The sequence below is a fragment of the Schistocerca gregaria genome, chromosome X (assembly GCF_023897955.1).
Source record: "Schistocerca gregaria isolate iqSchGreg1 chromosome X, iqSchGreg1.2, whole genome shotgun sequence".
Lineage (NCBI taxonomy): Eukaryota > Metazoa > Arthropoda > Insecta > Orthoptera > Acrididae > Schistocerca > Schistocerca gregaria.
The window spans coordinates 180,662,644-180,678,963 of NC_064931.1; the positions used below are offsets into that span (position 1 = coordinate 180,662,644).

A 16,320-nucleotide genomic window follows, 5' to 3' on the forward strand; every position below is an offset into this window, starting at 1 on the left:
GTTTTTTTCAACTTCTGTTGAATGGACCCAGACGTTTGCCGACTTGAGATGTGTGGAAAGTACTCTCGGGAGAATTCCTTTTTAAATTTCCACTCTTCTGGTTGTGTCACAAGTGACTTCACTGGGGTAGGTGCAGGTTTTTTACTGTGTTGAGCAACTGTAGCAGGCAAAGTTGAGGATGTCACCTTAGCACTAGGTGACTTCACAACTGTAGCACTGAACTGGAGGTAACAGGTCTGTGTGGTCATATGTTTCATAGGTCATGACGTAGCAACAATGGTACTGTACCTGCCGGATACCAGTAAGCAAGGCTTTTGGCTTACTAATATTTTGCAAGCAACATTGAGACGTACCTTTGCCTTCAACTGGATCTTCTGAACGGCTCACACATCGAAGTACACAAGGCATTCACAGGATGAAGTGGCATAGTTGACAGTGCAGCTTATGCAGTGGAGAGGAGGAGGTGGGCAATCTCCCTCACTAACATGCTTGCTCCAAGTTACACATTTGGCTGTGTTTCTACATGACATGCAAGTATGACCAATGCTGACATTGGTAGCAATGCACTGGGTTCAGTATGTAGGGGCTGATGTAGGTGACTTAATAGCATGCCTTTGTCTTAGATAGGAGCTCCACTCGAACGAACGTTAAGAAACGAGTGCGGGTAGGCACCAATACTGCATCGACCCTCTCCATAAGCTGATGGACTGAAGTTACACCCTGATTATAGAGTTATACCCTCAAGCAGCCAAGTTTACGTGACACCATGTGAAGAATTCAGTGTTCGGTAAGCCTCCACATAAACATGGTAACCATCAAGAAGCATAGCAACACATCCTGATAATGCCATCGATTAACAGTTTGTCCCTGTGGCACGAATTTGGGATGAACTAATCCTTCAAAGCCAAAGAAAACTATTAGCATGGTTTTGATATTTGACCTGACCCAGCGAGCATCTTTTGGTCTTGGAGAACCTTTCCCAACCCACTGTGAAGACTGACCCTTGGTCTCAACATCATAACCATAGACCCACATCTCATCACCAGTTATGATTCTCTTAAGGTACATCTCATTCTCATTTGCACAATCTGAAAGCTTCACAGATTGTGAGGTGAAGGTCTCTCTGGTGTTTACTAATGAACCGTGGAATGAACTTGGTGGCAACATGATACATTCCAAGATGCTGTGTCAGGATTTCATGACATAATCCAACTGAAATGTTACATTCTTCTGCAATCTCTCAGTGAGTCAGTCTTTGATTGGCATGCACAATTTTCCTGACGTTCCTGACATGAGCATCGTCAGTAGATGTCGAAGGGTGTCCTGAATGAGGGTCATCTTTAACTTCTGTCTGGCCATTTTTAAACCATGTGAACAATTTGTAACACCAAGTACAGCTTAATCACCCATTGCCATAGGCTTCCTGCATCATTTACTGCGTATCTTTAAAGGTTTCCTTGAGTTTCATGCAAAATTTAATGCAAACACATTGCTTCTCTAACTCTGGAATCTCGACGTTCAGAAACTGTGTGACACAATGTTCTATTCAATACAGCACTGAACAATAACTAACAGACACACACCAATGCAACATCCAGCAGTTGCACATTTATCACAGGTGTGTGCATGGATGCCAACTGCATTTTGCTCCAACACACCATTGGTACTAAATTATGAATGTTCTTTAATTTTTTGAGCAGACCTTGTCCATCTAACCCCACATCATGATGATGCTTTGTTCCCAAAACCACAATTAAAAATGTAACCAACTTGAAAAAGGTAATGGACAACTGAATATCAAATATAGGGACAAAAATCAGACAATGGAAAATCCAGGATGGAATTTAACAACCACCAATAACTAACCACTAGCAATACCTCCACTTGGACAGCTGCCACCTTTTCCATACCAAGAAGTCCCTTCTGTACAGCCCAGCCACCCACAGTCGTCGCATCTGCAGTGATGAGCAGTCCCTCTAGGACCATTCCCCTCGTAACTCAGTACCATCTGGTATTCAAGCAACTGAATTACATTCTCCGCCAGGATTTCGGTAACCTCTCGTTGTGCCCTGAAATGAGATATGTCCCACCCACTATCCTTCCCGCCCCTCCCATAGTGGTATTCCACCATCCACCAAACCTACACGATATACTCATCCATCCTTACACAACCTCTGCTCCCAATCTCTTACCTCGTGGTTCATACCGCTGTAGCAGACCTAGATGCAAGACCTGTCTCATACATACACCCACCACCACCTACTCCAGCCTGGTCACTAACGTCACCTATTCCATCACAGGCAAAGCCACCTGTGGAAACAGCCATGTGGTCTACAAGCTAAGCTGCAACCACTGTGCTGCATTCTATGTAGGCATCACGACCAACAAGCTGTCTGTCCACATGACTGGCCACTGACAAACTGTGGCCAAGAAACAAATGGACCACCCTGTTGCCCAACACACTGCCAAACATGATATCCTTCATTTCAATGACTGCTTCACAGCCTGTGCCATAGGGGTTCTTCCCACCAACACCAGCTTTTCTGAACTCGGCAGGTGAGAACTTTCCCTGCAATATATCCTACGTTCCCATAACCCTCCTGGCCTCAACCTTCGTTAGTCAATGTCCTCACCCATCCAGCCTCTCCCTGTTCCCATGCCAGCACTACACAGCCATCACTCCACCACCACCACCACCACACCCAGTCTTTTTATTTCTCTCCTTTTCCACTACTCCTCCCCCCCCCCCCTTTCCAACCTCCCCCATGCCCACCGTTTAACCTGCAGCACTTCACTGTCCACCACCTCCACCATACTATTCCTCCCACTCCCCACCCCAACCTCCTCCTCAACCCCACCCAGTCGGCACTCCCATCATGCACTGGTGCTGCTGCTCGCAGTGTGGTTTCAGTTGCCCGAGACTGCAGTCGTGTGTACGAGTTGCATTTGCATTAGTGAGTGCATAGGCCTTAGCAGCCGAAAACTATAACTGTGAGAGTCTTTTTGTTGTCTCTATCTGTGACTCAAAATCTATGAACATGAAGAGAGAGAGCCGCAGAAGTTGAACATATGAAGCACAAAAACTAAACAACAGTGGTACAAAGATAAATTCTTCCCACACCTAGATATCAGTCACATTTCAAGAGCCATCATCTTTGACATTTCATCTTCAAATAGAACACAGAACAAATACATACTGAATGAAATTATTGAAGAGAAACAGGAAACTTAATTTCAGAATGTTGGATAGGGATTTGAGCCTCATTCACTCTGACTTTGAGATACAGGTTCAGATCCGTAGTTACTATGCAAACCCGTGAAACCCGTCTTGTTTCTTTCCTCAGTTTCATCCTACTAATTATTTTACCTTCTGTGTGGCAAGGTGTGCACCATCCTACTTCTCCCATGCCTCCATACTCCAGATGTTTGCTTCAACGATATCTGGTATACCAGCAACAGTTCATACAAAACTGCTAATGCACTAAGTCCAAAACATATTGCTATGAAACCTGGAAAATAAATGTAAAAAGACACACTAAATTTTAATTAATATTCCAACTACTGACATAATTTTTGGCAGCATGATAAAAATATTCTGGAAAGTAATTTCAGGTTATTTATATTCCTCCTAGCAAAATTATTTTCAAAATTGCCCAGAACTGTTTCACATTATGAATATGTGTCAATTCATTCTCAATATCACTAAGTTTACACCTACCAGCCTCGTGGAATTCAATCCAGTTAAACAATAACACCGAATTTCTTTGGAGGAGGTTATACTCAGTAGACATGTATGTTCTATAGACCCACAATTAGAAGGCCCTCATAAATGTGTAATATGTGATAAAAACAACACGTGTTTTATAGAAGAATTGATATGTACAAATTCAATATTTATTCTATAATTCCTAAGTGAATTGGTCCCAAAGATACTGAACAAGTTAATAAAATCATAGCCCATTACCATTAACAAATTAATACAATATATTCATAATCAAATAAAGAATACAACTAAGGTAAATAAATGTCAAACAATAAGAACTTACAATGTTAACATACATTGATCATATTATTGCGTTTGACAGGAGGAAGAAAGAATAAGAAAGAAAGACTGGGGTTTAACACCCCACTAATGACGTCAAAATATAAACAGGGGCAGCCAAATGGGGCTTTAAACTGCTGTCATCATGAATGCAACTTCAGTACCTTGCCACTGCACCACTTTGTGTACTTTGAGAGGTGAAACTTAAAGTAAGAGGTGAAGAAGTCTAACATTTTCAAAGAAGGCTCGGTATGTATTAGTTCAGCAAATACATTCACTGGTGGAGCAAAAGGAATAGAACACCAATGAATCCTCTTCACTGTATTTTAGTAAGAGCTAAACTTTTGTATCTGCTGGAAAACCATTGAAAATGTGTATACTTTATTAATCGGCACCTTTTTATACTAAATTAAGTATGTTCTGCATATTGTACCCATTCCTTGTGACCTGAAGTATTACTGGCAAAAATGAGTAAGTAGGCCTATACTGTACTATATTTAAGAAATAAAAACAACTAAATGGAGCTAGTCATGAAGAAACGTAAGGTTCATAGGTGAAAGATATACAGGAGACCCCAGAATGAGTAAGTGTATACTTGTAAACACACTAAAAATAAATATAGTGAAATTTCATAATTGCAGATTTTACTAGAATTGCGGGAACTCAATTACTCATAGGTGGGAGGAGTGATACCTGCTTTCTACCAGAGTATTATTATTATTATTTTGAATGTGTGGCACTAAATATCACGGTCATCAGTGCTCCCAGGAAAAGTCAGCATGCTATTCTCATTGTGAGGTGGGGATGGATGGGAGGGGGGAGGAGATTGGGGGGGGGGGGGCTCCCCCCACATGAGTAGTAGTTTATAATGCAAAGTTAACCTCCCCTCACCATCACTTTACTGATGAGTCTCAACAGTTCACAAATTTCAGAACCCATTTAATACTGGTGTCAGTCTTGGCAGGACAGTGGGCAGATCTCCAGTCAAACCAAGGGTTGCCCTTGTATCAGAATATAAGACACACACAGCCAAAACATGGCACACCATAAACTCCACATAGTGGTGGATCCTCCTGCTAGAGAAGGAAACCCTGTGTTAAAAGGCTACGTCCTATGTGCAGTTTGGCGAGCAGAACTTCTTTCAATCAGTGGGGATGGCATGAAGTCCATTGTGCCTTTGTAGCCTATTTGAGTGACTGCAGTCTGTTTTCTGTCACCTCCAACCATTCAGTTTCCCACTGTCGCACAATTCATCTGTCAGATAATGATATGATGGCGTGCAAGGGGATGGCACATCAACATACACCATCCTGATATGCTCCTTTGGCTGCTTTGTTGGCTTGTCAGCTATGCCTTTTCCCTGTATCCTGATGGTCCAGGTACCCAGGAAAAGACCATCACCTTGCCACAGAGTTGTACCCAAGGTAAGGGGTGAACTGAATCAACTGGATGAACTGAATCAACTGGTCCACCAGACACATTGGGTGAGCTGCTTGTGGCGCACTGAGCGAGTCAGAACAGAGAAGAAACCTCGTACTATGATGCTCAAGAATTGACTGCGAAAGGTGGATATACACTGTACTAGTGCCGACATTGTGCATGCTCTGTTGCCTGTGTCTATGTGCCTGTGGTTCTGTTAGTGTGATCATGTGATGTATCTGACCCCAGAAATGTGTCAATTAAGTTTCCCCTTCCTGGGACAATGAATTCACGGTGTTCTTATTTCAATTTCCAGGAGTGTATCTTCACCATAATTTACAAGTTGTTTTGGAAAGTGCACTTAGAAAACCATATCAGGGAAAACACTGAACAACCAAGGGTGTTGATGGGATCCACCTGTATAAACAATGACAAAATGGTGGTATGTATTTAAAATTAAAGAAAACAGGGTTATAAAAATGTAATCTGGAATACAAGTTTTCTTGTACTGTGTCAGGCTTAAAATCACTTTGGGCATCTGAACACACCAAGGCACTAGTATTTCCATCCTTGGGCTGTGTATCCAGAAGCCTGATGTATCTAGATCCTTGAGACAATCAGTCGCACATATACCAAATGGCTTGGTCGCATGGTGCCAATTGCTGGACTCTGTTTCAAAGTTTGGACAGATTCCTGCACTAAATACAAATGACTGAGGCAACACTGAGATTTCCATGGACTGTTGAGCCAGAAAGAGGTGGTACCAAATCCAAGGTGATGGTTCACCAGCCTCTGTACACAAACTCGGAAATAGGTTGGTCTGATAGGCTCCATTCAATATCCGAATGCTCTCACAGTAGACAGTGTCTGACATCTTGAGCTAGGAAACACAGGCTGATCCATAAACCCTCTGTTGTAATCTATCTGGATCTGGCAAATGCCCTATAAAACTGCACGAGGTGGGACTTTTTAGCTCCATACACCTTTCTGCTCAGGTATTTAAAAATATTCAGTGACCTGAATCCTTTCATTTACAGATCTTTCGTGAGCCACGTTAGTTTTGAGTCAAATAGCAGGCCCAAAAAGCACACAGTGGCCTTAAAGTGTAAAACACTAGCCCCCACTGTGGGCTCTGGCTGGTTAAAACTCTGACGGGCACAGTTAAAATTGATGCATATAATGTTCTCTGTAGAGAACCTAAAACTAGTTTTATTGCCCCAACCTTACAGACTTCTGATTGTTAGCCGTACTTACCTCGCTGTCATCTTAAGATTGGAGGAAGAGTAGAAGATTGTGAAGTCATCCACAAGCAAAGAGCATTTAACAGTACTCTGGACTGTGGAGGAGATGCTACTGACAGCAACTGCAAGCAATGTGACTCTTGAGTACACTGCCTTGGGGGATGTCATTCTCCTGAATGTAGCAGTCAGACAGAGCTAATCAACACAATATCGAAAGCACTGGTCCTTGCGGAAGGATAGGATAAGAAGCAACAGACGTCCACAGTCGCCATTCATGAAGCTGGCAAAGTATATTGTACCTCGAAGTAGTGGTGTATGGTTTTTTGAGGTCAGAAAACAAACCAACCAAATGATTTCAGCTTAAGAAGGAATCTCCAGCAGAATTAAGTTGTCAAGGGGCAAATGGTAACACCTGAAACTTCACTGGGAGCACCATAGATGACCTTGAAATTTGAGGAGCCAGAACTGGTGGTAGACCATGCACTCACTACACTCCAATAACTGTTAGGGTTTGTATGATCCTACCTGGTATACAAATGGAATAGATATTGCCTACTTTCAAGTCATGGGATTCTGTCCATAAAACCAGATCTGACTGAAATGAGATAGGAGCTTTCCTTTGGCTTCAGAGCACAGATGACAGAGCATGGGATAGTGAATCTGATCCGGTACTGGAGTAATGTCTCTGGCCGTGTACACAGCTGATTCCTGTTCTCACATGAAGAATGGAAGATTGTACACCTCCTGATAACTTATGAAGAAAGGGAGCCACCTCATCTCCACAATCCTACAATCACCTACAATGCAGGAGTTTTGTCTGGCTGACTGAAATCATTCTCAGCTAAAACCTGAGGCATGTCTTTAGGCATGTCCATCAAGACTCCATTTCTTTCCCGCAAAGACTCCATTTCTTTCCCGCAAAGACTCCATTTCTTTCCCGCAAAGACTCCATTTCTTTCCCGCAAAGACTCCATTTCTTTCCCGCAAAGACTCCATTTCTTTCCCGCAAAGACTCCATTTCTTTCCCGCAAAGACTCCATTTCTTTCCCGCAAAGACTCCATTTCTTTCCCGCAAAGACTCCATTTCTTTCCCGCAAAGACTCCATTTCTTTCCCGCAAAGACTCCATTTCTTTCCCGCAAAGACTCCATTTCTTTCCCGCAAAGACTCCATTTCTTTCCCGCAAAGACTCCATTTCTTTCCCGCAAAGACTCCATTTCTTTCCCGCAAAGACTCCATTTCTTTCCCGCAAAGACTCCATTTCTTTCCCGCAAAGACTCCATTTCTTTCCCGCAAAGACTCCATTTCTTTCCCGCAAAGACTCCATTTCTTTCCCGCAAAGACTCCATTTCTTTCCCGCAAAGACTCCATTTCTTTCCCGCAAAGACTCCATTTCTTTCCCGCAAAGACTCCATTTCTTTCCCGCAAAGACTCCATTTCTTTCCCGCAAAGACTCCATTTCTTTCCCGCAAAGACTCCATTTCTTTCCCGCAAAGACTCCATTTCTTTCCCGCAAAGACTCCATTTCTTTCCCGCAAAGACTCCATTTCTTTCCCGCAAAGACTCCATTTCTTTCCCGCAAAGACTCCATTTCTTTCCCGCAAAGACTCCATTTCTTTCCCGCAAAGACTCCATTTCTTTCCCGCAAAGACTCCATTTCTTTCCCGCAAAGACTCCATTTCTTTCCCGCAAAGACTCCATTTCTTTCCCGCAAAGACTCCATTTCTTTCCCGCAAAGACTCCATTTCTTTCCCGCAAAGACTCCATTTCTTTCCCGCAAAGACTCCATTTCTTTCCCGCAAAGACTCCATTTCTTTCCCGCAAAGACTCCATTTCTTTCCCGCAAAGACTCCATTTCTTTCCCGCAAAGACTCCATTTCTTTCCCGCAAAGACTCCATTTCTTTCCCGCAAAGACTCCATTTCTTTCCCGCAAAGACTCCATTTCTTTCCCGCAAAGACTCCATTTCTTTCCCGCAAAGACTCCATTTCTTTCCCGCAAAGACTCCATTTCTTTCCCGCAAAGACTCCATTTCTTTCCCGCAAAGACTCCATTTCTTTCCCGCAAAGACTCCATTTCTTTCCCGCAAAGACTCCATTTCTTTCCCGCAAAGACTCCATTTCTTTCCCGCAAAGACTCCATTTCTTTCTCACAAAGACTCCATTTCTCAGTAAGGCCATAAGGGAGGTGTACTGGCCTTGCCTAAAATCCACTGTATTGACTCCCAAATTTGTGGACTGAAAGTTGCCCAATTAAAGGAAGCTGCGAATTCTTTCCAAGAGTTCCTCTTCTGTTCTTTTTTATCACTCACCTCACATATGCTCTCGCAGGTCTGAAGGCATCACGGTTTCCTGTAATGTCTAAATTTCTGCAAAGCTGCATGCCTGGCTCTGCCGAGCGACATTTGTCATTCCACCAAGGAACAGGCCATTGTCTGATATGGTTGCTAGACAGGGGAATGGAATCTGTGGCAGCTCATCGGCTCTCACAGGTGATAATGTGCACCATCTCCTGAGCACAATCGTGTTGTTTGAAGGTGACCTGCTGACTGTACTGAAACCGAGTCAGCAGGCAAATCCACACTGGAATGCAAATCTGTGACCATTTTCCACTGAACTGAATCTGCAATAGCTGGTTGGTTGGTTGGTTTGTGGGGGTTAAAGGGACCAGACTGCTACGGTCATCGGTCCCTTTTTCCAAATACTAAAACCACCCACAGGGAATAAAAACGATCAACAGACGATAAGACAGACGACACAGAACAAGAGAAACGTAGACAAAGACCAGACAAGACGAACTAAAATCACACAGTGTGACGGTGGTTGGCCAACCATACAAACAAAAAAGTAAAAGCCAACCACCGAGAAACACATGAAAAAAAATCTGACAAATCGTAGGCCATAGGCCAGAATCAACACAAAAACTCACACACTTACATTAAGCGATAAAATCCCCCCGCCCGAATAAAACGCAGAACTATGTCCGCTATGGAAGAGTCATCAGATAAAAGCGCAGAGAGTGTATCAGGCAGTGCAAAAGTCTGCCTGAGCACTGTTAAAAGGGCGCACTCCAACAGAATAAGGACCACCGTGAAGGAAGCCCCCACAACGACAAAGAGGGGGATCCTCACGAGACAGTAAATAACTGTGCGTGAGTCGGGTGTGGCCAATGCGGAGCCAACAAAGGACGACTGATTCCCTGCGGTTGGCTCGCATTGATGACTGCCACACAGTAGTCGTCTCCTTGATACGGCGGAGTTAGTTTGGCACAGGCAGGTTGCGCCAATCAGTGTCCCATAAATCGAAAACTTTGCGGCGTAATAGTGCCCGCAAATCAGTCGCCGGGAGGCCAATCTCCAGAGATGGTGCACTAGTGGCCTCTTTCGCCAGGCGGTCAACAGTTTCATTTCCGGGTATCCCAACATGGCCCGGGGTCCAAACGAAGACCACAGATCTGCCGCAACGGGCAAGAGTATGCAGGGACTCATGGATAGCCATCACCAGACGAGAACGAGGGAAACACTGGTCGAGAGCTCGTAAACCGATCAGGGAATCGCTACAGATAACGAAGGACTCACCTGAGCAGGAGTGGATATACTCTAGGGCACGAAAGATGGCGACCAGCTCAGCAGTGTAAACACTGCAGCCAGCCGGCAACGAACGTTGTTCAGAATGGTCCCCTAGAGTTAGTGCATAACCGACTCTACCAGCAACCATCGAACTGTCGGTATAGACAATGCCAGAGCCCTGATACGTGGCCAGGAGGGACTAAAAGCGGCGTCGGAAGGCCACCGGAGGGACTGAGTCCTTCGGGCCCTGTGCCAAGTTGAGCCAAAGGCAAGGGCGAGGCACACACCATGGGGGTGTACGCAGAGGGGCCCAGAAAGGAGGTGGCACAGGGAAACACCCAAGCCATAGAGAAGCTGTTTGACGCGTACGGCGATCAGACAACCCGACCAGGGCCGACGTTCTGGCAGACGGACGACTGACTGCGGGAACAGGACATGATAATTTAGATGCCCGGGCGACCTAAAAACATGGGTACAATAAGCAGCCAGTAATTGTTGGCGTCATAACCGCAGTGCAGGGACACCTGTCTCCACAAGTATGCTGTCCACAGGGCTGGTCCGGAAGGCACCAGTGGCAAGGTGTATCCCGCTGTGGAGGATTGGGTCCAGCAGCCGCAACGCAGATGGGGATGCTGAGCCATAAGCCAGGCTCCCATAGTCCAGACAGGACTGGATCAACGCCTGGTAAAGCCGTAGGAGAGTAGATCGGTCGGCGCACCACCTGGTGTGGCTCAGGCATCGCAGAGCATTTAGATGCCGCCAACACGCCTGTTTAAGCTGCCGAATATGAGGCAGCCAAGTCAACCGGGCATCAAAAACCACCCCCAAAAACCTATGTGACTCCACCACTGGAAGAAGCTCGCCGTCAAGATAAAGCTGTGGCTCCGGGTGAACAGTGCGTCGCTGGCAGAAATGCATAACACAGGTCTTGGCTGCCGAAAACTGAAAACCATGCGCTACAGCCCAAGACTGCGCCTTGCGGATTGCGCCCTCTAGCTGACGTTCAGCAGCTGCAATGCCAATAGAGCTGTAGTAAAGGCAGAAGTCGTCAGCATACAGGGAAGCGGAGACAGTATTTCCCACGGCCGCAGTGAGCCCGTTAATAGCTATTAAAAACAGACACACACTGAGAACAGAACCCTGTGGCACACCATTCTCCTGGACTTGGGAGGAACTATATGAGGCCGCGGCGTGCACGCGGAAGGTACGATACAACAGAACATTGCGGATATAGATCGGCAGAGGGCCCCGAAGGCCCCATCCATGAAGCATAGAAAGGATGTGATGACTCCATGTCGTATCATACGCCTTCCGCATGTCGAAAAAGACAGCGACCAGATGCTGACGGAGGGCAAAGGCAGTACGGATGGCTGACTCCAAGCTCACCAGATTGTCGGCGGCGGAGCGGCCTTAACGGAACCCACCCTTAGACGGAGCCAGAAGGCCCCGAGACTCCAGTACCCAATTCAAGCGCCGGCTCACCATCCATTCAAGCAACTTGTAAGGAACGTTGGTGAGGCTAATGGGACGGTAGCTGTCCACCTCCAAAGGGTTCTTCCTCGGTTTCAGAATGGGGACAACAAAACTTTCCCGCCATTGCATCGGAAACTCACCCTCGACCCAAATGCGGTTGTAAAGGTCGAGGATGCGTCGCTGGCAGTCCACTGAAAGGTGTTTCAGCATCTGAGAGTGGATGCTATCTGGCCCAGGAGCGGTATCAGGACAAGCGGCGAGGGCACTGCGGAATTCCCACTCACTGAATGGAACATTGTAGAGTTCAGGATGGTGGGTGCAAAAAGAAAGACTCCGACGTTCTATCCGCTCTTTAATGGAGCGGAAGCCCAAGGGGTAGTTGGCAGAAGCACAATTCAGAGCAAAGTGCTCTGCCAAGCGGTTTGCAATAACGTCGGAGTCAGTACAAACTGCTCCATTCAGTGAGAGCGCAGGGACACTGACAGGGGTCCGATAGCCATAGAGGGGGCGAATCTTGGCCCAGACCTGCGATAGAGTGACATGGAGGCCAATGGTGGACACATACCACTCCCAGCACTCCTGCTTACGTTGGCGGATAATGCAGCGGGCTCGCGCACGCAGCCGTTTGAAGGCGATAAGGTGGTCGATTGAGGGATGTCGCTTGTGACGCTGGAGCGCCCGCCGGCGAGCTTTAATCACTTCAGCGATCTCAGGCGACCACCAAGGCACAGTCTGCCGCTGAGGGGACCCAGAAGAACGGGGAATGGCAGATTCGGTGGCAGTAACGATGCCGGTGGTGACCGATTGAACCACTGCATCAATGTCATCGTTAGAGAGAGGCTCAATAGCAGCAGTGGAGGAGAACAAGTCCCAGTCAGCCTTATTCAGAGCCCATCTGCTAGGGCGCCCAGAAGACTGACGCTGTGGTAGTGACATAAAGATCGGAAAGTGGTCACTACCACAAAGGTCGTCATGCACTCTCCATTGGACAGACGGTAAGAGGCTAGGACTACAGATCGAAAGGTCAATGGTGGAGTATGTGCCACACGCCACACTGAAGTGTGTGAAGGCACCATCATTTAAGATCGAGAGATCGAGCTGCGCCAATAAATGCTCAACGATGGCGCCTCGACCTGTTGCCACCGACCAACCCCACAGATGGTTATGGGCGTTAAAGTCGCCCAGTAACAAGAAAGGTGGCGGCAATTGAGCTATCAGAGCAGCCAGGACATGCTGCGCGACATCACCATCCGGTGGAAGATAAAGACTGCAGACGGTAACAGCCTGTGGCATCCACACCCGAACAGCGACAGACTCTAAAGGTGTGTGGAGAGGTACAGACTCGCTGTGAAGAGAGTTTAGGACATAGATGCAGACGCCACCAGACACCCTTTCATAAGCTGCCCGGTTCTTATAACAACCCCGGTAGCCACGGAGGGCGGGGGTTCACATTGCCGGAAACCAAGTTTCCTGCAGAGCAATGCAGAGGAAAGAGTGAAGTCTGATAAGTTGGCGGAACTCAGCTAGATGGTGGTAGAAACCGCTGCAGTTCCACTGGTGGATGGTGTTGTCCATGGCTGAGAAAGGTGTGACGGGACTGGGAAGGGAGATTACACTGCTGGGTCACCTGTTGCCTCCGATTTAGCACCTGTGATAGTGTTTTCCATGACGCCAGAATCTCCACCGCATCCTCAATCAATGAATCATAATCAAATACCTTGCTGCAAAACTGGACATCTCTGTTGGTAGTGTTGACATACTCGCCCACAAAACAGCACTGGACAGTTCTTACTCATTCACCCTACACTGTTGACCTCACACCTTCTGTCACCAATCTGTCTGGCCCAATGAAGGATGCTCTCAGTGAGCAGCAAGACGTTGACTCTGATATTGAGCAGTACAACGGAACCATACAGGCATACATGCCCTCCCAGTAAGGTAGGGTACGCTCATTACACTGAATGGAGGTATGCTGAAAGATAAGGTTTTGTAGCCAAAAGTGTGGGGAATAATATGTTGTATTACTATAATGAATAAAACCAACTTGCTTTCAGAAAAAAAATTATCTACAATAATATTGGAAGCTGAAGAAGTGAATTAAAATTTGTGCTGTGGCTGGGACTCGAACCCAAGTCTTCTTGCTTACTAAGCAGATGTGCTGACCATTACACGACCACAGCATTATGGTCAACATAGCTGCACAAACTACCCAAGTCAAATACCCTCCCCAACTTTGGTAGTTCATGCAGCTATGTTGGCCATAATGCTGTGGTGCTGTGAAGGTCAGCATATCTGCCTAGTAAGCAAGAAGACCTGGGTTCGAGTCCCAGACGCAGCACAAATTTTAATTTACTTCTTCAGCTTCCAACATTATCGCAGGTAAATTAGAGACTTAAATGTCTCAGGGATAAATTAATTTAAGAAAAAAAAATTGTTTCAGTACTCACTGGATGCCCCCCGTACTACATATTAAATGCCTCACTTGGTTGTCAGTGTACTCAATGATATGTATCTTTGGAGGAAGACAAATGATTGCTACTGCTGCTGCTGGCGTTACAGCAGACTAATGGCATTGAGAAACACACCATCCACAGGATACTCTACACAGAGCAGCAACTGCACAAAATCATATTGTGGCAGGTACCACACGAGCCTTCACAAGTGGATGTGATATGCAATATGCTTTGAATACCTAGCAAACTGGCAACAGAACAGTGATCACAACTGTCATGAATAATCACTATCGATGATTTTTGGACCATGGAATATGAACCATAATTCAAACATGAGGCCACAGAGTAGTAACATGCCATATCACCAATGGGACAGAATGTCAGAATCCTTCCTCTGTGAAACTGATGGTGATCGTCGCATATGACGTCAGGTGCATCATAGTGTGCCACTTCATTCTATATGGCAGAACAGTGAGTCCAGAGTACTACAGGGCCTTCCTGGTGCTACAGATACAATGCACAGCACTGTTTGCGAGAGTTATAGAGAAATTTTTGTGAGATAGCTGTTTACATGGAATGAAATGGACTCCCTCTTCATAGAATCTCACTGGAAGATGATACAGAAACATACACTATGTGATCAAAAGTATCCGGACACCTGGCTGAAAATGACTTACAAGTTCATGGCCCCCTCCATTGGCAATGCTGGAATTCAATATGGTGTTGGCCCATCCTTAGCCTTAATGACAGCTTCCACTCTCGGAGACATACGTTCAATCAGGTGCTGGAAGGTTTCTTTGGGAATGGCAGCCCATTCTTCACATAGTGCTGCACTGAGGAGAGGTATCGATGTCTGTCGGTGAGGCCTGGCATGAAGTCACCATTCCAAAGCATCCCAAAGGTGTTCTATAGGCTACATGTCAGGACTCTGTGCAGGTCAGTCCATTACAGGGATGTTATTGTCATGTAACAACTCTGTCACAGGCCATGCATTATGAACAAGTGCTTGATTGTGTTGAAAGATGCAATTGCCATCCCTGAATTGCTTTTCAACAATGGGAAGCAAGAAGGTGCTTAAAACATCAATGTAGGCCTGTGCTGCGATAGTGCCACACAAAGCAACAAGGGATGCAAGGCCCCCTACATGAAAAACATGACCACACCATAACACCACCGCCTCCAAATTTTACAGTTGGCACTACACACACTGGCAGATGTTCACCGGGCAGTCGCCATGCCCAAACCCTGCCATCAGATTGTCACTTCACACAATGTTTTGCCACTGTTCAGTCGTCCAATGCGTTTACCAGCATGATGTATAGCTTACGAGCAGCCGCTCCACCATTAAATCCAAGTTTTCTCACCTCCCGCCTAACTGTCATAGTACTTGCAGTGGATCCTGATGCAGTTTGGAATTCCTGTGTGATGGTCTGCCTATTACACATTACATCAGTCAACAGACAAGGTTAGCCTGCACGCTTTTGTGCTGTAAGTGTCCCTTCATGTTTCCACTTCACTGTCACATCGGAAACAGTGGACCTAGGGATGTTTAGGAGTGTGGAAATCTCAAGTACAGACATATGACACAAGTGACACCCAATCACCCGACCACGATTGAAGCCTGTGAGTTCCGCAGAATACCCAATTCTGCTCTCTCACAATGTCTAATGACTACTGAGATCACTGATACAAAGTATCTTACAGTAGGTGGCAGCAATATGAAATACATATGTTTTTGGGGGTGTCCGGATACTTTTGATCACATAGTGTAGGTCCTCCCTTAGGTGCAGATTGTAGCACCTTAGCACAGACACTGAGGGACACAGTTAAGTGGTTCTTGTCCTGGGTGGTACTGAGTAACCACAGAGGGGTTCTGAAATGTTGCCAGAAAGTGTGAGAGAAATGTTTTATGTATGCAGTGGGAATATACTTCTGTACAAAGTGGGTCAGGCAAGGCCATGCTGTGATGGCAATATTAAGAAAGGGGGACTGAGTGTTGAGAAAGGGACTGATTGTTACTGCATAAGCGGTACCAAAGTGTGACCGCACTTTAATCAAAGGGTTTTTATGGTTTGGAATGTGTCGCAGTTATTAAAATTGGTGTTTGTTGGCTGTCATGTGAACAG

At 45.9% G+C, this 16,320-nt stretch overlaps 1 protein-coding gene and 1 non-coding gene across 4 annotated transcripts in view; both read right to left on the minus strand.

The window, feature by feature from the left end:
* The window catches only part of LOC126297456 (probable low affinity copper uptake protein 2), a 66,000-nt gene that overhangs the window by 41,193 nt on the left and 8,487 nt on the right, over positions 1 to 16,320 (minus strand). For all 3 annotated transcript variants that reach the window (XM_049988316.1, XM_049988317.1, XM_049988318.1), the window contains exon 3: positions 3,368 to 3,509. In XM_049988316.1, the coding sequence (XP_049844273.1) occupies positions 3,368 to 3,509 (142 nt within the window). The remainder of the gene's footprint in view (positions 1 to 3,367; positions 3,510 to 16,320) is intronic.
* Positions 13,849 to 13,921, minus strand: Trnat-agu (transfer RNA threonine (anticodon AGU)). The gene has a single exon. It is a non-coding gene; the product is annotated as a tRNA-Thr (tRNA).